Below are 22,711 nucleotides of genomic sequence, written 5' to 3'. Positions count from 1 at the left end.
GGAGGAGGAGGAGGAGGAGGAGGAGGAGAGGAGGAGGGAGAGAGAGAGAGAGAGGAGAGAGAGAGAGAGAGAGAGAGGAGAGAGAGAGAGAGAGAGAGAGAGAGAGAGAGAGAGAGAGAGAGAGAGAGAGAGAGAGAGAGAGAGAGAGAGAGAGAGAGAGAGAGAGAGAGAGAGAGAGAGAGAGAGAGAGAGAGAGAGAGAGAGAGAGAGAGAGAGAGAGAGAGAGAGAGAGAGAGAGAGAGGAGAGAGAGAGAGAGAGAGAGAGAGAGAGAGAGAGAGAGAGAGAGAGAGAGAACCCCGTGACGGCCATTGGATTTTGATGAGCACTGGATAGACTATTGAAAAGAAGAAACCCGTAATATTCCAGGAGTCAAATACCACGACAATGTACATGTACGTTTAGCTGTAAGCAATTCCCATTTGTCGAAATGCATGAATCACTGTAATGTACATGTACATACAGGGAGTAATTACAGGTACATGTATAATATCGGTATTTTACTACTCCCTGATTTGTATTTGTAGTACAAGTCAGGCACATGTATGTACATGTACATGATTGTATAGTAAAACCTCTCAATTCGACCTCCCTGTTAGGGCGACCACCTGCCCAACAGGACCACTACAACCAGGCCGGACCAAGGCCAGGCAGGGATGTCATTCCCAGCCAAATGACCCTGGATATGGAGACCACCTGTACACGTGGACTATAAGTCTACATGACTGTGTAAGGTCCCTTGAGCGGTCAGCTTTTACGACAGGTTTAGCTGCACAGTGCCAGTGGCGTGACACACGCAGCATTCACACGATTTGCAGAGCACCGATCAGCTACCTGCCGCATTCCTTGCCCGGCGAGACGACGATAACGTTGCAGCTGAGCACGAACTGGAGAGTAGAGTGTCTCTGTCTTCTCTGAACTCAGCTCAGTGTGGTGTTGTGCGAACGAACGAGGTACAGCAAGAATGGCAGTATCATTGTAGCCTGAGAGTATTCGCGACATGAACGAGCACTACAAAGATAAAGACAGCGGCCAGCAATTGACGGGCATGATGAACAACTCCCAATTTCGATGTGACGACATTTCCGCTCACCTCGCGGCGGCCCCAGTGTGGAGTGTCAGCCAAACGTCTATCTCCATTTCGAAACAGGGAAAGACGCTGTGACCTCCTCTGCTTGCCTTACATGTACATGTACATGTACATAGTCATTCTACTACTAGTACTAGTAATAGTAGTATATTTTACTCCCTGCTGTCGGTCTTGACGCTCTACTCCTCTAGATATACCGCGCGCGTCTGCCATGCCAATGCTACATCGTATCGGACGGGCCGCGGGATGATCGGTATCCTCATTCCAACATGGCATCAATTATTTATTGTTGTAAATAATGAAGTGAGTGTGATGCTGATTCATTGACAATCACTCGTGCGTGCCTCTTTCGAGCGGACGTTTGATAAAAGTAGAGACAGGGCAACTGAAGCAATGCTCAAAGGATCATGGCTTATCTGCTCGTCCAGAAGATACATATACAATGTTCTCATTCTGGATCAAAAGCCATGCCCACGGTCAACTGGGTACTCACAGCTCGGAGTGAGGGTAACAAGGATGCAGTTTACAGGGTTATGCCTTACGGGCCGTTACACGCCCGATTGGTTGAGAGACTCACCTACTCTCCCCTGACTCACTTGTGAGGTCTGCATTCGCCACTCAGGTGTGCAAGGCATAGGCATAGTGGTGGCCTGCGGAAGCGAAGGCTAGTTTGTGTGTTTCTGAACATTCAAGCGATGCCAACGCGAATCCCGCGAATTATCGCTATCATAATTATAGTATGCAGGTAACGCAGGTGACACCGTCATGATGGACACGAAAGGCAACATGACGCCTTCCACTGTTCTATCAACTCACTGGAGTCATGATCAAGGCTTTGGGTGTGGTGAAACGACCGGCAAGTATTAGTTGGCAACATACACAGTCATGTACATGTACATTGTACATTGTAGTACTTCGAAGTACATTATTGGTGCACATCCCTGCCCTGGCGAAACGAATGCTATGCAAGTAACAAGGACGATCTGCATCGGTCTTATAAAAATTAATAATGTCTAAGCATTTCACGAATACACAGTGGAGATAAATAAAGCTCCTTAGAGTATCACCCTTTTCATGATCTTCAGGCAACTGTTGACTGTTGTTGTTCTTTTAGTCGCAACACAAACAGGCAACTATGCCTTCTTACATGTGTGCGGCTGACTACATGAAGAAAATATTATGCAAGAAATGGAATGGAATGATGTTACGAACATACGACGATGCAGTTGCGAACATTATCTCAAGAAGTGTGAGTCTCGCTTGCACGAAGCAAACCACTTCATGATATGACTGTTGGTCCAGAACAGGTGCCTTCCAAATCTCCCCTTCTCCACATCTCCAGCCATCGGCAGCCTTGGCTCATGCCTGCTCTAACGTTTGGTGGTGAAGTCATCCCCCAGCAGCAACAACTGAAGCTCCTGGGAGTTACGCTTGACTCCATGCTCAGCTTTGGCGCCCGCCTCCGGACAGTTGCCGCCCGGGCGAACTCACGCATTGGACTGGTGTGCAAGGCAGCTCGAGTCCGGGACGGGACGGTCCTGGCAAGCTTGTCGTGTACCGTAGCTTGGTAAGACCACTTCTAGAGTACGCTCCCCTTGTCTGGATGGGAGCTGCTCCCACCAACCTCCAGCACCTAAGGCGCGTTCAGCGACGGGCGCTGCACATCCTGGCGCCCAACGTGCTGCTGCAGAGCCTCGAGGCAAGGCGGACATTGGCAACATTGTCATTCCTGTATAAGTTGCTGTGCCTGCCTGGTCCCCTCTACTCATATCAATGGTTCCTCCTCGTCTCGATACCCTTGCTGAGCCCGTAACTCGAAGGCAATGTCAGAAAAACGCTGGTCACCCATATCAATTCGCTAACACTCTCCCCTCAACTGCTCCCAATTCCCTTGAGCGCACATTTCCGCTCAACATCATTGACTCCTCGAACACGCTCCCGGCTTCTCTTATTCACCAAACCCCCAACCCTCAAGAGCCTCCGAGCTTTTAAGGAAAATGTGCACCACTATCTTCGCCGTAGCCATTGGCTTCGGGCCACTGACTCTCTCTCTCTAGGAACAGATATCAGTATGCGTACTCCCTTCTGGCATTAAACTATTTACATTTATGTGCTCCCGCCCTCCATCCCTGATCAGTCCACTGCACAGGGACCTCGACAAGACTGTGCAGTGATTGCGGAACTCTGGGGACGGGGACTTGGGGAGGCTAAGGAGGATGGCAAGTAATCGGAAGGAGTGGGCTCGAGTCACCAGATGTATCCTCGGAGACACTCCCAATCACCAATCACTGATGTTATACTTTGCTTACAGAACTGATATCATACCGGAGTCCTACTTCACGAAATGGTGGTAGCGACTTTGGCGATGATTTTTAAGGAAAGGGTTTGCTCCCCACACTGGAGCTCACGCTTTTCCGCTGGCTTGACACTTCATCTTGACAGACTCGCGACTCGACTGTCATCCAGAGCACACGAGAAGTCCATGGAACCTTCGACCCGGCGAACCTGCGAGAAAGCACCACTCCCTGCTCAATACACAGTGTTTCGGGGAATTCACCCCTCATCAGTTGAGCTTGAGTAGGCCGAGGAAAATTATGCCCGAAGAGCACCACTTATATAGCGCTCTCCAGGAACAAACATCACCAGGGATACAAACTTACAGAGACGCTCCATTTCCAGCGCGACAAACAGCTCGTGGACACCAGATAGCAGCGTGAGTCAGTGTCGCTCCTGGACGGTAAGACTGACGGGTGGTAGAGGAAATGTGGTGGAGGAGATGTAGAAAGTGGTGGAGGAAGTGTGGTGGGTAAGGAGGAGGAGATGTAGGAAGCGGTGGAGGACATGTGGTGGGTAAGTGTGGCGGAGGAGGAGAAGCAGCAGAAGGTGTACAACGTACATGTACTTGTAGATGAGGAGCTGGCGAACAAGATCAGTCTCCAGTTCGTCACAGTCAGCTGAGTCAGACTCAGGGGACAGTTACTACTACGCTCATAACTGTAGTAGTGTAGGTCTACTAACAAGTAGTCTATAGTCTAGATGTCATTCGGGTAGGATGGCGATCAGGAGCATTCGTGTATTCCTAATTCTACCTTGACAAACACAGAGATGCCGACATCAGTGAAATCACTCACGGCATCGCCTCGAGAGAGTTTTCTATGAGGCATGCGACAGCCTCCGCCGATTCTCGACGTCTCCCGTCCACCCATCGTCATCACTTTCCTACAGCTACTACGCGTTTATTGTACACAGTCGTGTACATGTAGTAGTTTGAATGTGGCACACGTACCTGTGCAATTATGTACAATTGTGCATGCAATTGTAACGATACAAATGACATTATGTACTTCGAAGTACAATGACTATTTATGTACATGCGTAATACGTAAATGTGCCGGTATGGACGGATCAGAACTCCTGGAGGCTACATACTAGTACTGCATACATGACTGTTGAGTGTTGTACATCATTGTGCATGTCAGCCATGTTGTCAGCCATGTTGTCAGCCATGTTGATAATACTGCAGGGGCGTAGAGGTACGAACCGAGCAGGGAGTCGTGATATGATACCGTGTATACATGTACCCTGATAGTGATAGTGATACGATTTCCATATCGATTTGCCTAAAGGCAACAGGATGCGTTCCACGAATCGCATAAACGTTGCGCTTTGACTCGTTCGAGGAAGGGATAATTTTAACTAGAATGTAGAATGATGCCACCATGGCCCGGGTCACTGTTTGTAGTGTCGCTTCTTTGAGTTCTTTGTTTGGTGAATACGGCAGTATTGGCACACCTGACATCTAATTCTAAACATTCAAAGTCGACCACAATCCGTGCGATTCTTGCTGCATGTACTACATGTAATGATGTAGTAAGCTGCAAGCACACGACTGTACTGTAGCCTTAGTGTAGGTATTACTGAGTCTGTAGTTGGGTCAGTGTCAGAGCAACAATGCCAACAACGTCAACGGCGAAAGCCGACTACACAGTAGATCTACACTGGCCACTTTTGGTATGTCAAAGTATTTCGTGTGATTCGGCGATCAGGTCGAAATATGGCTCGTCCCCACGCAAACCACGCAAATCAGCTGCTTCATCAGTCATCACACGACATCATCACACGACATCATATCAGTACTGAGTTCGTGATTCACACAGTTCAGTGCGTGGCTCTGTATGAGGTTGTGGCTAGGCTGTGCCTGTGCTCAGTGTGCTGTGGCTCAGCCGATCGGGTTCGAAGGTCGACTCGCAGATCGGGCAGAACGCATGCGCAGCGGGTGATCGAAAACTGACACCGTATCAAAAGACTACAGTAAGTGAGTGATACCGATATCGCGAGGTGAGTAGACCTGATGAGGAGTGCGGTCACATGCGGCGCTTGGCACTTGCACTCGTAGATGGTCTACTTGAGTGTGGATCGCACGATACATAACGCAACCAAACTGACGCACCGAATCAGATGTGTCAGGACTTCCACATGACCAAGATTGGCAAGAAGGCTCATTTCGTCTTCGGTTTGGATGTGGTTGGAGTAGCAGACGGTTGTCGTCTTTGTTTAGCTCGTAGAAGATGGAGTTCTTGTGTTCATTGCTAGTTTCCGATCCCAGCAGCAACCCGAAATGTAGTGGGCGTACTCGACCGCTGCTAGTGATAGCAGCACTGCTAGCGATTGTTTCTTGTGATCAAGTCGCCTCTCAAACTCCGGTACGTATCATCATCCGTGCGGTATACTGACCGCCTGCGTGCGTTCATTTCGTGCACGGGTCTGCATGAGTGAAGTCAGCTGGATGCTCCCATTAGTATTCTAAAAATGCATTGTGATGAGTTTGGCAAGGGTCTTTTTATGTTGCACTTGAGACTTGGTCAAGCGACCATGCCTGAATGCACAGTCAGTTTGAGCTATTTTCAGTTGCATACCGTGGGATTCCGAGCATAACTGTGCTTGGAGCATTGCAAAATTCTACCGCTCCTCTCCATTCTATACCGCATTATTGTGTTTCGTCTCTGGCAATCGTGTTGTGTTGTGGGTGCAGTATCTCTCTCAGCGTGTTACTGCTTCCGCGGTGCTAGCTGCAGCATTACATGGGTTGAAGGCGAAACTGGCTCAAGTGCTCACTGTCTAGCGTCGGTGTCCAAAGAGTGACAGTGAGAGAGACTGAAGTAAAACCGGCCGTATTCATCCCACTCACCGGCACGTCTATTTACTAGAATACTACTGCCGCTGCTGCTGCTGCTGCTGCTTCTGCCGCAGTTCAGGCTCCATCACAGCCTGGTTACGTATCAGCGCAGGCATACCATCACGAAGCGCAGTTTAGAAGCTTTCTCTTCTTCTTTTCCACAGCACTCGCTTCAGCTCGCCTTGCGTTCACTGTGACGTCTTTGGCTAGGGGAACGTTTTCGCTTCGCATCCATATCGAGCCATCGAACCCCATACCATTCGTAGAAACAGGTAACCTTAGAGGCGATTTTGTTTCACCATGATACGATGATACACGTACATCGCCACGTGAATGCCATAGACCTGTCACACAATACAGAGTACTCACAACTATTTTCGCCCGGCACCCTAGTACCCTCTCAGCTGAGGCCTCTGCCCAATGTTCCTCTTCGCGTCCTCTTCATTCCCGCAATGGAAGCGTGGCTGACGGCACCCCCGCGGACCATTTCGAGTGCGCAGCCCAGTGTCACTCTCTTATCGCAGTATCGTGGTCAGGGCAAGCTGGAACGCGGTCAAGCGCAGAGCCTCTGCTATGACTTGGCAACCTAGTACAGACTGTCAGTAGTAGCAATCAGTGCGAATCTTACGCACGGACATGTAGATGAAGGGAGAGACGATGGGCGGATGTATCCCCTGCGTAGAAAACGACAAAAGAAGCTGTCATTGATCATCGGCGAGTGCGCGAGTTGTTGGGTATTCGCAGCAGCCGGCTAATAACTTAGCTATTCAAATAAGACAGCAGTACATGTACAATCATGTAGTATCTTGTCATTGTTCCCATACCCTAGACTAAAACTACAATGCACTTGCATAGGTATGTCATTGAGAATTGTATTGTGTTATGTCTGAAAATCATACCGATGAGGCTCCCCTATCACTATAACACAACAAAACTAAAGTCTAGCGCAGTCAAAAGCTTGGAAGTGGAAAATCAAGTGCTTTTAGTGCAGGGTACCTTGTAATTAGTCCTTCCACATTGCATAGCAGAGCCAGTGAGCTGGTACAGGAGGCGGAAACCTGCCATGTCCTGTGCTGATCGAAATCAAGCAGCTCTTCCTTCCTGTGTGCAGCCAGCACAGTGAGAGGCCTGCAAAGTAGTTCACATACCACCACCACCACGTACCAGCCGCAGCAGCAGCAGTTTGTCATGGTTTTCATTTAATGGCAATGCTCCCTGGCGGAGCATTGCTGCTGCATCCCAGTGATCAGGATGTCATGATTGTACTGCTGACAGTACTGCGCTGCACTTTGCCTTTTGGATAATGCCTGAAAGTCGCAAGGTCAGGAAAACGTACTTCTGCTTGTGAAAAGCAGGCCATCGATCCACCATTGGACACAGTACAGCAGAGTACAGTGCAGTGGTGGCTGTGCTAGGAACTACAGTCTACAAGCAACATGCAGCACTAGAGAGTGTACTTGCAGCTGTGGCAACAACTGACCTGCTATCCAATTTGAAATTATCATGATCAGAATTGCCCGTGTGCCCAAGCGGAAGCCCACAAATCAGAAGCACTGCCTGCACACTATGGACCATGGTTGTAAAGAAGAGCTTCAGAAACCACAACTGTTTGTTATGTCACAAAACCACAACCCTTCCCGACAAAGAAGCTCCACCATATTGTTTGACTAAACATACTTGAAAACATTGTTTTGTACGGCCCACAACTAAGTGGTGTGAGCACTTAAGGTCTTTAGTGTGTTGTGCATGCCTGGGTATTGCTGTGGAGTATGATGTACTCGATGCATACAGTAATCATGTTCATGTCTCACACTCGCACATATACATGTCATGTGATCAGTACAGCAATCATCACTTGCATTACTGCAGCCAGTGTACAAGTAGTTGTGAGGAGACACAGGCGACTTCCTCATGCACAGTATCCCCCCTAGCCCAGGGCTATTTGCTGTTTAGTCTACCTTGCATCATACTGAAGTACTTGTATGTGGTGAATCATCTCAATTTCTACTGCAGTCTACACTGTGCATACCATAGCTCATTCTGTGATCTTCAAACCAAAAGCAATGGTCACAGTGAAGGTCACAATTGCCGCTTCAGTGAAAGTTTGCGTATAGACAATGTGAAGAGAATGTGTGCTTTCTTCCCTCCTGTTGCTTTGGTGTGCAAATTATGTACAGAACTATAAGTTATTGCTCAGCGAATTCTGTCTGTATGTTCATGCTGGCTTCAGGAGAAACATTTCTAATTCTTGTGAAGTCTGCATGCATCTTCAAGAACAGAAAACCCACGCCTTCACTCGTGTGCCGGTACGTGTGTGCGGGTATGTACGGGCACGTGTGTGTGTGTGTCGGTGTGTGTGTGTGTGTGTATGTGCATGCATTCTGTTTCATCTTGTAGGGTGCACCGGATCCTGCCTCGCCGACAGAAGGTAAGCAGAGCCATCATGATTGTCTTCCCAAGTCAGTTTCTCTAGCGGGCTTGTGCTTGCTGCCGATCTGAAACCTGGCCAAAGCCCATCCTGTGCCTCATGCGTCCATTCCTCAAATTGAGCTGTTTACTCATTTATAAACGAATGAGCGGTACTTATGATGTGTGCAAGGTGTGGCAATCTCACGGTCTCGATTTTCACGACGGTGGCAATTACGCTCTAGCGTACGGGTCAAAAGAAAAGTTACCCTTTCAAGACTATGATTTGGTATTGATGACCGAGCGTGTTATGTAGCATTACAGTGTTCTACACTTAGCCTGGCATTGCCCTGTAGTCTTGTAGTCTTGTAGTCTTGTCCAAGAGGCACATGCATGTAATTGTCTCCAGTGTTGCTAGTAGTACCTTGTAGATGTAGACCAATCCAATGATGAATTAGGTATCAGTATGCTGCAGCATGTTGTGCTGTGGGCCCTGCCCCAGAATAACTCAAGACTTTCCTTGATTTCATGTGACCAGTGGCACGTCATGGTTCCAAATCGAGCCTTACCATGCGAATCATGGAGGCATACTTCCTGCCCTTGTGTTGTGTGAGCCATGGTGCTGCACCATTCTGAGGTGCACATGTCACCAGGGGCTCTTCAGCATTCCCTCCATGTGCACCTGCCCAGCATGTAGTCATTGTTGAGTGCAGCTGGCTGTCAACACTCCCAGTCCAAGCCCTACAGCATTCCCCTGATTACAAGGTAGAGATTTGGAGCCAAACAGGCATACAGTCTGCCAGCCTGCTACACTTCAACACTCCAACTTCGGCTAAGTACTCATGCCATTTCACCTACAACCAGGTAACCTTAGGCATTGTATTGCCAAGCGTGACATCTTATCTATAAGAATGGTAATTATGGAATGACAATGCCCTGTCAAAACTAAGGCCTGAGCCTACAGTGTATAATATCCCCCCCCCCCCCCCCCCCCCGTGTGCATGCCAGTACCATCATGATGATGTGTATTGCTATCATCATCACCCAATGACTATGTGTGTGTGATCTACACATCCAGGGACAGTAGAGAGTAGACTAGTGCAGCTGTATCCTACAGGGATGAAGCATAACATCACTGTCCAGTCTCAGTGAAACTTCATGTAACATACCTCAGTGGATATAGAATCAGTGCTTTATAGCCAGGGCGCTCTATGTCCGAGTTCCCAAGGTCCCCTTTTGTTGCTGCTTCTGCTGCTGCTGCTGCTGCTAACCATTACTGCGGCCGACCGGCACCACCACTGCTGCTACTGCTGCTACTGCTGCTACTGCTGGTGATGATGTGTGCTGTACAGAATGTCCCAGGATTCAGATTGGCTGTGACCCTCACTCTGCATGCCGTGCACGTGGGGGCGGTCCAGATGTGGAAGCAGTCGGCCAGCATCAAGGCAGGTGAGCGATCTGAAATCATGCAACACCAGTTGACCCTTGGCAGTATTTCGCATGTTGCTTTGCGATCCTTTCGCTACATCGTTCAGTTCGAACGCTCGCAGTCATTTTCATGCATGCTTATTGCTGACCAGCATGCAGGAGATGACTAAATATGTGATGTACACATGCCTATCTAACACTGTCCAATTTTATGCAGTAGAACCTGCTGTTAGAGACCACCTATCTAATGAGACTGGTCATTTCAGAACCCATTTGTACCTGTGTTGAAAGACCACCTGTTTACAAAGACCAGGGTGGGGGAGAAGGCATTCTATGCACCTTGGTATGGTTGCTTAAAACATGTACTTACAAGTAGACGCCATTTTCAAGGGAACACTGTCTCTAGAAGCCTATTGACCATGCTTCCCAATATTGTTTGTCCTTTACAAAATCCAATCAGCTCTCCCAATTGAGTACCTCTCGGTGTTGTCTACTTCTGCGTGTCCAGGATCTCGTTTGTCTGCTCTGTACTTGGCACGCCGCAACCTGACATTTCCTGGAGCAGCGACAATGAGCAGCAGCTCAGCACGCGTACCCTGGGCAGCCTGTCCGTGCTGGAGCTGGAGAGATTGCGCAGTGATATCCACAACACCACATTCCACTGCCAGGGAACGAACACATGTGGAACGCGCAAGGCGTCGATTTTCCTCGGAGTTGGCGGTGAGAGGCAATGCCCCGGGCTGGTAGATGGGGAAGGGGTAAAATAATTTTGTTGCAACTTGGCGCTAGGAAATTTCACATTTCCAATCATGATCACTGATGTAGATACGGTCGACACACACACACACACACACACACACACACGCACACGCACACACACACACATGCACACACACACACACACTAATTAGATCTTCGGTGAGAGTTAGGAAAGGCTCAGCCACAAAACAGCTACTGGAACTTGAGCAGCAAAATCAGTGGGACCATCGGCTTCATTCCATATCTACGATACATATAGTATGGTAGCCATGTTTATAATGGCGTACTCTATACTCTGCTTTGCTCAGGCGTTGCACCGAGTGCACGGGCCGTGACACCGAGGATTGTACGATATGTTGGCGAATCGGCCACGTTTCGCTGTGACATCGACGGATACCCCAGTCCCATTCGGCACTGGACTAACGTATTTGAGCAGAGAGTCGTTGATGACAGCCGATTCGTCCTGCAGCCAGATGGGTCTCTGCAAGCATCACAGCTGACTGTGGATGACAACGGGGTGTACTTCTGCAGTGGCGAGAACGAGTATGGACGATCATCAGCTAGCGTTATGCTCACCGTGAAAGGTTAGTTTCTCTTGCTGTGTCCAAGCTTTGTGCATAATTTGCATAGGTGGTGTATCAAGCTGTGTCTGTACTGTAGGAAGAGATATGAAAAACTTCTATTTACATAATATCTTTACTGTAAGAATGGTGGCAATGATAGGATTTGTCCCAGCCATCTTGCCAGCAGCAAACGATTAGAGTCATCAGTGGGACACGGAAGTAGCCAGAGCTGGCCTAGCCTCCATTTCAATATGCTCTCGGGTGGGACTGTTGTGTTTGAGCTCAAGCTTGTTTTGATCTTGCAATGTGGCTGCCGAAGCCCAGGCCCCAATGAACGGTCTAGCATAATGGTTTCCAATGCCCCCCTCCCCACACACACAACAACAAACACTGGCTGACTTGTCATTGAATCACAGACATACCCTGGCAGTGTATCATGCCACTTTATGCATACAAATCTTACTTATTCTAACTTTTAAAACTGAAATGGTAACATTCCACTGATGTTCCCTTAGTGGTCTTCAAATACACTAATAGTTGATTGATGATGATGTCAGATGATACGGCTGATGACATTTATGCTGATGTCAAAGCTGATGCTGATTCTGCTGATGTTGATGCTGCTAATGCCATTGCTACTGCTAATGCTGCTAATGCTGCTGATGCTGATGCTGCTGATGCTGCTGATGCTGCTGACGCTGTTGATGCTGTTGATGCTGCTGATGCGTTTGACCCGCTAATCCACTGCATGCCAGCCCTGTGTTGCAGGGTATGTTTGTTGCGATTCCAGGTAGTATCCCGCTGGTCTTTGCAGTTATTCCCAAGGTCACCGTCGACTTTGGGACGCCGGCACTGATGGCATGCGAGGCAACGGGCACTCCACTGCCGTTCGTCACCTGGTACAGGACTGAGGATGGCAAGCGAGTTGGAAGCGCCGTCCACGAGGGACAATTCTTTGCGGTGGAGTCGACGCGCAAGGAAGATGCCGGTATCTACATCTGCAATGCCACGAACCAAGGTGGAATAGCGATTGGCAAAGTGGAACTGGTCGTTATTGGTACGTCACGATTGAAGTTAAAGTTCTGTCTATTGGAGTTTATAGAATTGCTATCAAGACCCACTGCACGCAATTACTAGTAGAGTGAAGCCTATCTACATGATGCCGACTGCTCAACTGGGGACTTTTCAAAGGTGGTTCCTGTGTAGAGGTCACTGGTGGTCTCCTCATCCAGGTTCATTTGACTGGAAATACCAAGCCTTGGTCCTAGATCCAGTGGTCCTCGGGGACAGGTGGTCACCTTATCCGAGTGGTCACATTGACAGGTTTTGCTGTACACCGGGTGGGTTGAGGTATCTCGGGGATCAGGGGAACTGCGGTACCTTTATCTGGGAAGGAGGGCTGATATAGGAAGATCGTGGCTTGGACAGCAAAGTGTGCTATCGCCGGTTCTGGATAGATACTTGGCTACGACCTGAAACTGATGGTGTTTAACCCATGTGGGTTGTTTTTTTTCATGATCTCCAGGTGAAAAGCCCACCAGCGACGCTGATCCGCGATCAGAGGTTGATGTTCGCTATCGTCAGCGTGTAGCGTTGTCGTGTGGCGCAGTGCAGGGCGTACCCACACCACGCATCACGTGGACAAGTCTTGTCGATACTCCATCATTCAATCTGAAAGATCGCGCAACGGAGATCGGCAGTGAATTGATATTCGAGTCGATACAGTACGCCGACCGCGGAGTCTTCATCTGCACCGCCACCAACACGCTGGGCAATATCACCGTCCAGATTGATATGAAAATCTTTGGTAAGCTCCTCGCAGCATCATTGTATCACCATATATGGGTACATACTACATAGGTAAACGTAAAAGAGGAATGTTGCTGTTGCTATCCACAGGTTTCAGTGGGACTGCACAATGTAGACTTTTGTGAACATGTTGTGTTTATCCTGGGCATAGTCCACAGTGGGATCGTTATGCGTATAAATGGATAAGGAAACACCTTCAGTGCACGCCAGTACCACAACAGCACAACATCAAGGCTTTCTGCTCCGTCGCCCATCCAGTCGGGAAGAACCGTATGATGGTCATTGGCCTGTTGCCCGTGTGTTGGTGACATCCTACCCATCCCGCCACCACTGTGTATTATCATATGATGTAATGGGACTGTTCATGACATCACTGACATCAGCATTATCCTTTTCAATGCGGTACGTGTGTGTGTATGTTGTCAGATGATGCTATGAGTGGCCCAGATCCTGCGCCACAGCACGTGACGAGTGGCTCGGGTGTTGAGTTAGACTGCCAGGCCAGCTCTCCCACCAATCAACCCATCTCCTACACGTGGACTTGGTCAAGTCAACGCTCGGACTCCCACAACCTTGCTGGGCCGATTCCATATGGCGCTAGTGTCACAAGGAGTGGTACGTACGAGTATATTAAATAGGTGTATTTATACTAAGAACGTACTATACTCACTATTCGTATTTCCCGCTCCTTCACCATAGCAATGAGAGCCAATCCAGTATAGAAGAGCGCATGCTCGAATGTGGATTCTCTAGTTCTGTATTTTTCTCTTGTCTACTCTCTTGTCTAATTTTTTTGTCCATATAATTATTCAGTGCTACAAAACCCCTGAGTACGATAAACTACATGTACGTGATACATGTTGTGGAAGTTACATCCGTTCATATCCTTGACTGGATTATGTTCATGCCGCTGAACATAATCTGAAAAAAATGCTTTAGGAGCTGCATCTGCGCTTTGATCCTTGAAGGGTGGTGGCGTTCCTACGGATGCGGAAAGCCCGGCTTCCAGCCGAGTCTCACGCGAACCGTGAATTTTTTTCAATGAGGTGAAGCGCCACAATATTTGAAAATAACACTCAGCACTCAGGGTGTGAGTCAGTCAGACAAGTGTTTCCGTTTCCATGGAAAGGATGAAGGGAAGATGAAGCTACTCCTAGCGTAGTGCATGTGTGTAAGGTGATGAGACCGGACAAGGTTGGAAGTCCCATCTGTTGCAGCCGCATGACCTGGATGATGTACCCGCGGCAGTAAATGTGTGGAGTCTATGAGTGAGAGGCACTAAATGGTCTATGCTCTCCAGTGGACTATTCTTTCACGGGAATTATACTTGTTTCAGAGTGAGCCTGATCTCTAATATATTCTCTATGCTTATTTCCCTCCCTCTCTCTCTCTCTCTCTCTCTCTCTCTCTCTCTCTCTCTCTCTCTTTCTCTCTCTCTCTCTCTCTCTCTCTCTCTCTCTCTCTCTCTCTTCCTTTCTTTATTTCTTTATTTCTCTCTCCCTGCCCGTAGGGAAGCTGCGCATCAACAGTGCTAGTCTGGATCATGGTGGTGTGTTCTGGTGCAAGGCCGAAGATGGGGTAGCTGTTCCTCTACGAAGATCAACCCAACTCTATATCTATGGTGAGAGGTACTAGTACTTGTTGAATGACGACACATGTGAACTGCTGCATGCCAACGGGTTTGGGGGCAAAGTTGGATTTGCAGCAAAAATTGAAAATGCACCGTGACTACCATACTAGTTTAGTAAATACAGCCTTAGCATGGGAATGAGTTGAAATTCCATGGATGGTCGCACATTAATTAAAGCTGGATACTGGTTTCCTCTGTTCAAATATGCACACTCCTGCAGGCGCCCCGGAGGTTCTGCTTGACCAGCCGGAGACACTGTACATATCCAGCGGTACAAGTACAGCAATACCGTGTTACGTGGCCGGCTATCCCACACCCAAGGTCAGATGGTTCCGGCACGATGGCAGGCCTGTACGATCGCCGCACCGGCAGAGAGGATCCACGCTGCACCTGCACAGGTTTTCTGCACACGATGCCGGCGCCTACACATGCGTGGCCAGTAATCGAATCCGATCGCAGAAGAGAGAAACTTCAAAGACCGTCAACGTTCTACTGGCTGGTAAGGCATGTGCTTTGCTCTATAGCTGTAACAAAACCAGGGATCAATGCATGACAACTAGCTAGGCACTCAGTGCAATGTCGGATTGATCTCCCTCATAATCGAACCTCTCTCTCTAGGTTCCCAGTCCGTGAATGGTGTCATGATGCCTGCTCAGATGCATTCAATGTTTTGCTCCGGTGTGGTTTATAGGTGAGCAACCGAGGTTCTTTGGAGATTCTTTTGCTGCCTACCCGACCATTCCATCGGCGTTCATCAGCTTCTCGTTACTACTGGGATTCCGCACTGCTTCTCCGGAGCGATCTCAGCTCCTGCTGTTCAACACACAGTCGGCGAGGGGTAGAGGGAAGAGGGATTTCGTGGCATTGTTCCTCCTTGGTAAGCAATGAGCAAGACTTAAGTCCAGTACCACTTTTAACGTAGGCCGTAATACTATTATGGTTATGTACAGTCAGACCTCGCTTTCCCGAACACATCAGCTTTCCACAAAAATGTCCGGATAGGCGAGGGAACCGGATAATCAAACACACATACTGTATGTATGCATGACACATGCTGTAAATCGGTAACCAACGATTTCCTTCCGGATGGCGAGGGATCCGGATAAAAGAGGACCGGATAAGCGGGATCTGACTGTACCCGTATCATCTTGTGGGTTTGGTTACCAGATTGGACAAAAATTACCCCCCCCCCCCCCCCCTCTCCCCACCCCTTTCCCCCAGGAGGCCCATCTGGGATTGGGTAGCTACTGACTTCAGTTAGGGAGGAAAGGGCAACAAGAGAGAGAGCCTGACTGCCTTCACTATGTCGAGCAACTAACTACTTGTTCTTGAAAAGAAGGTCTCTGACAGCTGCTGCCCCAATAGTCAAAATTCGCTATGGGGCTACCTTCACTTGCTAAGTCACATAGTAGATCTACGTGTACCGGTGTCAACAAACTCAATGTGGACTTCATGCGGAAAATTGAAGAACTTCTAATGCGAGTGGGAGTATGAATGTATGAAAAGTTAGTGTTGTATACAATCATGCTGGATGCATGTGATACAAGAAATGAATTACATGTAATCCTGCAAGGACGGCATCACACACTGTGTGTGTGTGTGTGTTCTGTACATTGCCATGCCTTACATACAGGTGGTCGAGTGCATGCAGCTGTGGATGCCGGTCACGGGGCTGTTCACCTGGCGCACTCAGCCAGAATACGCGCCGGAGCCTGGTACACGGTATCGATAATGAAGAAGCGACGGCAAGTCGTTCTGAATGTTGGCAGTGGCTCAGCCGTCTCAGCGCGCTTCGCAGGAAACCTCTACGGCTTGAACCTCAATGAGCCGATGTATCTTGGTGGCTATCCTGATCTGGCTGCACTGAAGGTATGGGGGATTTGTGTTGTTATGGGGGGTTTGTGTTGGTATGGAGGGTTTGTGTTGGTATGGGGGATTTGTGTTGGTATGGAGGGTTTGTGTTGGTATGGGGGATTTGTGTTGGTATGGGGGATTTGTGTTGGTATGGGGGATTTGTGTTGGTATGGAGGGTTTGTGTTGGTATGGGGGATTTGTGTTGGTATGGAGGGTTTGTGTTGGTATGGGGGATTTGTGTTGGTATGGGGGATTTGTGTTGGTATGGAGGATTTGTGTTGGTATGGGGGATTTGTGTTGTTTATTGTGGTCAGCTGTCTCCGCTGTCTACTGGTGTTGTGGTTTGACTTTCACCTGGATGTGATGTTTGGAGGTTCCTTGAGTTTGGGGTATTGTGTTTTGACACGTCTCGGCTCATCTTCTGTTTGAATCTTGCCATCCATTCGTCCTATGAGAACCTTCTATTTTTACTCTCTCTCATCTCTCTCTCTCATCTCTCTCTCCCTGTCTCTCTCTCTCTCTCTCTCTTTCTCTCTCTCTCTCTCTCTCTCTCTCTCTCTCTCTCTCTCTCTCTCTCTCTCTCTCTCTCTCTCTCTCTCTCTCTCTCTATATATATATATATATATATATATATATATATACTCAATCTGCGGACAGAACTGTTTCGTCCTTTGTGGACTCGTCAGCGCAGCACAGAGAAAATGAGGCCGAACCTGATGGCAATGGAAATAAAAATTTCCAATCAGGCCCGAACGTACCTTGCCAGAGTGCTCAAACTGACAAGTCAGTGAGCTCTGCATAACGCAAACAGCAAAGGCACTACCCCACGCAAGAGTGCTCAACTGCTACAAGAGCAGGAGCGAAATACTCAATCTGCGGACAGAACTGTTTCGTCCTTTGTGGACTCGTCAGCGCAGCACAGAGGAAATGAGGCCGAACCTGATGGCAATGGAAATAAAAATTTCCAATCAGGCCCGAACGTACCTTGCCAGAGTGCTCAAACTGACAAGTCAGTGAGCTCTGCATAACGCAAACAGCAAAGGCACTACCCCACGCAAGAGTGCTCAACTGCTACAAGAGCAGGAGCGAAATACTCAATCTGCGGACAGAACTGTTTCGTCCTTTGTGGACTCGTCAGCGCAGCACAGAGGAAATGAGGCCGAACCTGATGGCAATGGAAATAAAAATTTCCAATCAGATATATATATATATATATATATATATATATATATATATATATATATATATATATATATATATATATATATATATATATATATATATATAGAACAATAGAAGTATTTCTTGCGTCGGCAAAAAGTCTCTCTCTCCAATCTCAGCCGGAAGAAGTATATCGGCATCTCCGAAACCCCGTTCAAACTCCGGTTCAACAACCACACGTCATCGTTCCGGAATGCCCCACACAGAAACAGCACAGAATTGTCAAAGCATGCATGGGCATTGAAGGAGGCAGGTGAAGACGTCAACATCTCGTGGAGAATCAGGCAGAGATCCAGCGCCTACAAAAGAACCTCGAAGCGGTGCAACCTATGCCTATCGGAGAAGATCGCCATAATGAAGAGTGACAAGGCATCGCTCCTCAACACCAGATGCAGCCTGGTCACAAAATGTCGCCACAGCACCAAGTACCTCCTATCGGAGGTGACCTGAACTGTAGACTGCGCTTGCTATCTGTTACACATATACAGAACTCCTGCTATCTAATGTGCATGCATCCTACTTCACTTTATGCACACCACCCGGCCTGCGCGATTGCTCACACTACCACACTTGCCACATTTATCTTCACCTGTGATTCCCACCTAGACTGGCTAGCGTGCTTCTTTTCTCCACCTGTGATTCCCACCTAGGGTGCTTCTTTTCGTCTTTTCTGGTATGTAAAGGGATACTGATGTGAGAGAAGAGTAAGTTGCCTGAAGAGTGCTTTTGCACGAAACTCAGAGTAGCAACACTGAGAAACTTGGAGATCCTTTGTGTCTGAGTATATATATATATATATATATATATATATACACTCAGACACAAAGGATCTCCAAGTTTCTCACTGTTGCTACTCTGAGTTTCGTGCAAAAGCACTCTTCAGGCAACTTGCCTGAAGAGTGCTTTTGCACGAAACTCAGAGTAGCAACAGTGAGAAACTTGGAGATCCTTTGTGTCTGAGTGTATAACCCCGCTCTGTCTTAGGACATTGAGCACTTTTTGCCGACGCAAGAAATACTTCTATTGTTCTATATGTATAGATTATAGACCGGTTAGGAGGTCTATACAGGATATATAGACCGAGTAAAAGACCGAGGTCCCCCGAGGTCTTTTACGAGGTCTATATATCCTGTATAGACCAACTATGAGGTCTATAATCTATTTATCGTATTCTCCACGCAATAGTTTCTCTTCATATACGACATATCCTTGTAATTCTAGTATTATACTATAGCCTATACTGCATTGTACTGCATTGAAAGTCAAGATCATTGTTTAAACTAGGTTCAGCATCGGTAGCACAGTGGCTGGGTGGTAAGGAAGAGTGACTGAGATTCACAAGGTTGTGGGTTCAAATCCCATCTTGTGTATTTCTGCTTTCCTCAAAAATTTCTTTTTCGAAGTTGGAGAGAAAATTTCTAAGTCCAAGAAGTTCTAAGGAGTCAAATATAAGTAGTCAAATATATCGTGTATTTGACTAAGCAGTCAAATACGCGATATATTTGACCGCTTAGGTATCAGGGAAATTAGTGGGGTCAAATACTAAGAAGGCGATAAATATATATATATATATATACACTCAGACACAAAGGATCTCCAAGTTTCTCACTGTTGCTACTCTGAGTTTCGTGCAAAAGCACTCTTCAGGCAACTCAGAGTAGCAACAGTGAGAAACTTGGAGATCCTTTGTGTCTGAGTGTATAACCCCGCTCTGTCTTAGGACATTGAGCACTTTTTGCCGACGCAAGAAATACTTCTATTGTTCTATATATATATATATATATATACTCTATATATATATATATATTAACTGGTTTTGAGGGAAAGAGACAAACGGGAAAAGTCTGAAGAAAAAATCGACTGTCACCACCAGGACTCGAACCAGGGACCCTCGCTTGTAGCCAGCGATGCTCTAACCACTGAGCTATGGTGTAGTCGTCATCCAAGCAGAGACCGTTCAACGTTTTCTTCAGACTTCGTAACTCACACTTCCTGTGAATCCACACAGGCGGGTGGGACGCAGCCCTATAATATATATATATATATATATATTTAAATAGAGAGGTAGGCGAACAAAATTTATATACACACAACAACAAGGTTGTCAGTTTCATAATACCAAAAGCTTTTCACCCATTTTCATCAGTGGTTACATGGGAATGAGCAAGAACGAAAACGAAGCCAGAATTTATACTGGGGGTAGAGAATCAGCAAGAATATTCTTACGCGCCTCAAGTTCACACTACACTACCATAAGAATGTAACAGCAGCAGCAGAATGCAACAGCAGCTTCAGTGTGATCACACCAGCCCGAAACAGCGCGCACCGATTCACACTGGAGGCGCTGTACATTCGCAGTTTGAGGCCAGAACTGTGTCGACAAAAGAAGCACATCAAGGTGCTACGGCTGTTCAAGCTGCAACCGGACTGACAACTTTATCACGTGTTTGTTCTGGTACTGCATTCCCCTCATGTGTTGTTTCCCGCATTTTTCCACTGCTCCATACATTCTTATGGTAGTGTAGTGTGAACTTGAGGCGCGTAAGAATATTCTTGCTGATTCTCTACCCCCAGTATAAATTCTGGCTTCGTTTTCGTTCTTGCTCATTCCCATGTAACCACTGATGAAAATGGGTGAAAAGCTTTTGGTATTATGAAACTGACAACCTTGTTGTTGTGTGTATATATATATATATATATATATGCGCAGATTGAGTATATATATATATATATACACTCAGACACAAAGGATCTCCAAGTTTCTCACTGTTGCTACTCTGAGTTTCGTGCAAAAGCACTCTTCAGGCAACTTACTCTTCTCTCACATCAGTATCCCTCTTATCTTCACCTGTGATTCCCACCTAAACTGGCTAGCGTGCTTCTTTTCCCCACCTGTGATTCCCACCTAGGGTGCTTCTTTTCGTCTTTTCTGGTATGTAAAGGGATACTGATATGAGAGAAGAGTAAGTTGCCTGAAGAGTGCTTTTGCACGAAACTCAGAGTAGCAACAGTGAGAAACTTGGAGATCCTTTGTGTCTGAGTGTATAACCCCGCTCTGTCTTAGGACATTGAGCACTTTTTTGCCGACGCAAGAAATACTTCTATTGTTCTATATATATATATATATATATATATATCTTTCTCTTTCTTTCTCTCTCTCTCTCTTGCTCTCTCTCTCTCTCTCTTTCTCTTTCTTTCTCTCTCTCTCTCTTTCTCTCTCTCTCTCTCTCTCTCTCTCTCTCTCTCTCTCTCTCTCTCTCTCTCTGTCGTATCTATAAACGTAAATCACTCTCTCCCTTTCCCTTCTATTCGTATCCTACCCTGTCTCTATCTCCTACTTCGAAGTAATTTAATCTATCTTCTCTTCTTGCACAGGACATCACGGCTACAAACATAGACAGTGGTTTGGTGGGCTGCATGCAAGGCGTCTCAATCTCGCAGACTGCGCTGGATCTACGCGGCGACGTGCAGGCCAGTCACCGCGTCAGCCAGTGCACTGCATGGTGCGAGGACAAGTGCAGGAACGGCGGTCTCTGCTCATCGTCTCAGGTCGACAAGGCCATCAACGAGGTGCGCTGCAGATGCCGCGCACCCTATCACGGCACACACTGCGGTATCGCCGTTGATAGGCATCGCTTCTGCACGCTGGACGAAAACACCTGCTCGCATCGGCAATGTGACTACAGTCACGAGTGTTGCCGACCACCTGTATAACACCTGTATAACACCTGTATAACTGTATAACTGTATAACTGTATAACGCCTGCGTAAGCCCAAGTTATCACACAGCGTGGCAGATTCTTGAAATCCTGCTCTGGTAATTCCGGCATACCCATTGCTCAATCACTGCAACTCGTAAAGAGAAGGCACGGGGAACGGGTGACGTTTAGGCTTGATATCTTCTGAGAAAGCGGAAAGCACACACTTGTTGACCATGTGTACTACAAACATTTGTATTCCCATGACCAAAAGTGCCCGGTAGTAACTACTTCAAAGTACATTGATTACAATACCTATAACTACCTGCATGACATTGGTTACAGTACTGATCTACATGCACATGTACACTGTCTACACTGTACTAGCATACTAGATACCCAGAGATGTTGAGCTTTATACGTCTTTCCAGAATACCTGTTGACACCCACTACATGATGCGTGTGCATGCAATATGACTTGTACTGGCCGCATCTCGTGCATATTGCAAGCCGATGTAAGACAGTTTCTTTCAGCTTTCTACTACAAGTATGATTATAATAAATCATTCCTCTCTTTTGCATAATGGTCTGAGCATTGCCCCTTCAGCTATTATCGTAGACGATAACTATTACTCGTAGGTGATCATGCATATGCTATGCCCCGGCTTCAGGCTTGCAAAGCTAAACGACAATAACTTACTTACAGCGTACTGGCATTGCAGTGTATGGTCTCCCTGATCTCAACATAAATTTTTTTAAATTAATTTTAGTTGCATCTTTATGCTATAGATACATACAAAATTAATGATCATTGCATTCACATCATCATCATACAAAGACATGTATTGTAAGAAGAGAACTTGAGATGTAAACTGAATGTTTCCGACTGTGTGTGTGGGTTGCTATGAGAAGACACAGGTGCCAACCTGGCAAGGGAGCTGCTGCCAACTAACTGAACTTCATTGTAGTTGCAAGCCTACACGGGGGTAGGATCTGTCTTGACTAGTACTCATTTCTAGTACTACATCTCCGCAATAATGCTTTTGTGACCTCGGCTCGGGCCTTCGAGGCTTCATACA

General features: G+C 47.2%; 1 protein-coding gene across 2 annotated transcripts; it reads left to right on the top strand.

Moving 5' to 3' along the window:
* The first annotated feature begins 5,531 nt into the window (after positions 1-5,531).
* Positions 5,532-22,509, top strand: LOC135817721 (basement membrane-specific heparan sulfate proteoglycan core protein-like). 2 transcript variants are annotated; one of them, XM_065330957.1, is made up of 13 exons: positions 5,532-5,791; positions 8,662-8,692; positions 10,023-10,119; positions 10,607-10,818; positions 11,166-11,441; positions 12,235-12,477; positions 12,946-13,227; positions 13,656-13,844; positions 14,740-14,850; positions 15,080-15,358; positions 15,551-15,736; positions 16,493-16,728; positions 21,310-22,509. In XM_065330957.1, the coding sequence occupies exons 1-13, from the start codon at positions 5,657-5,659 to the stop codon at positions 21,646-21,648; spliced, it is 2,616 nt and encodes an 871-aa protein (XP_065187029.1). In that variant the 5' UTR covers positions 5,532-5,656; the 3' UTR covers positions 21,649-22,509. The 2 variants fall into 2 exon arrangements, with proteins under 2 accessions (XP_065187029.1, XP_065187028.1); XM_065330956.1 differs by having other exon boundaries at positions 12,211-12,477.
* Positions 22,510-22,711: the final 202 nt, after the last annotated feature.

This window comes from Sycon ciliatum, chromosome 5 (assembly GCF_964019385.1).
Source record: "Sycon ciliatum chromosome 5, ocSycCili1.1, whole genome shotgun sequence".
Classification (NCBI taxonomy): Eukaryota; Metazoa; Porifera; class Calcarea; order Leucosolenida; family Sycettidae; genus Sycon; species Sycon ciliatum.
Note: the sequence above shows the minus strand (reverse complement) of the source record. Positions and strands in the feature narration are given on the sequence as shown.

Coding starts and splice junctions, on each gene's coding strand:
- LOC135817721 (XM_065330956.1), top strand. CDS start 5,657: ATGGAGTTCTTGTGTTCATTGCTAGTTTCCGATCCCAGCAGCAACCCG. Junction 10,819..11,165: donor GATTTTCCTCGGAGTTGGCG/GTGAGAGGCAAT, acceptor TGCTTTGCTCAG/GCGTTGCACCGAGTGCACGG. Junction 13,228..13,655: donor GATTGATATGAAAATCTTTG/GTAAGCTCCTCG, acceptor GTATGTTGTCAG/ATGATGCTATGAGTGGCCCA.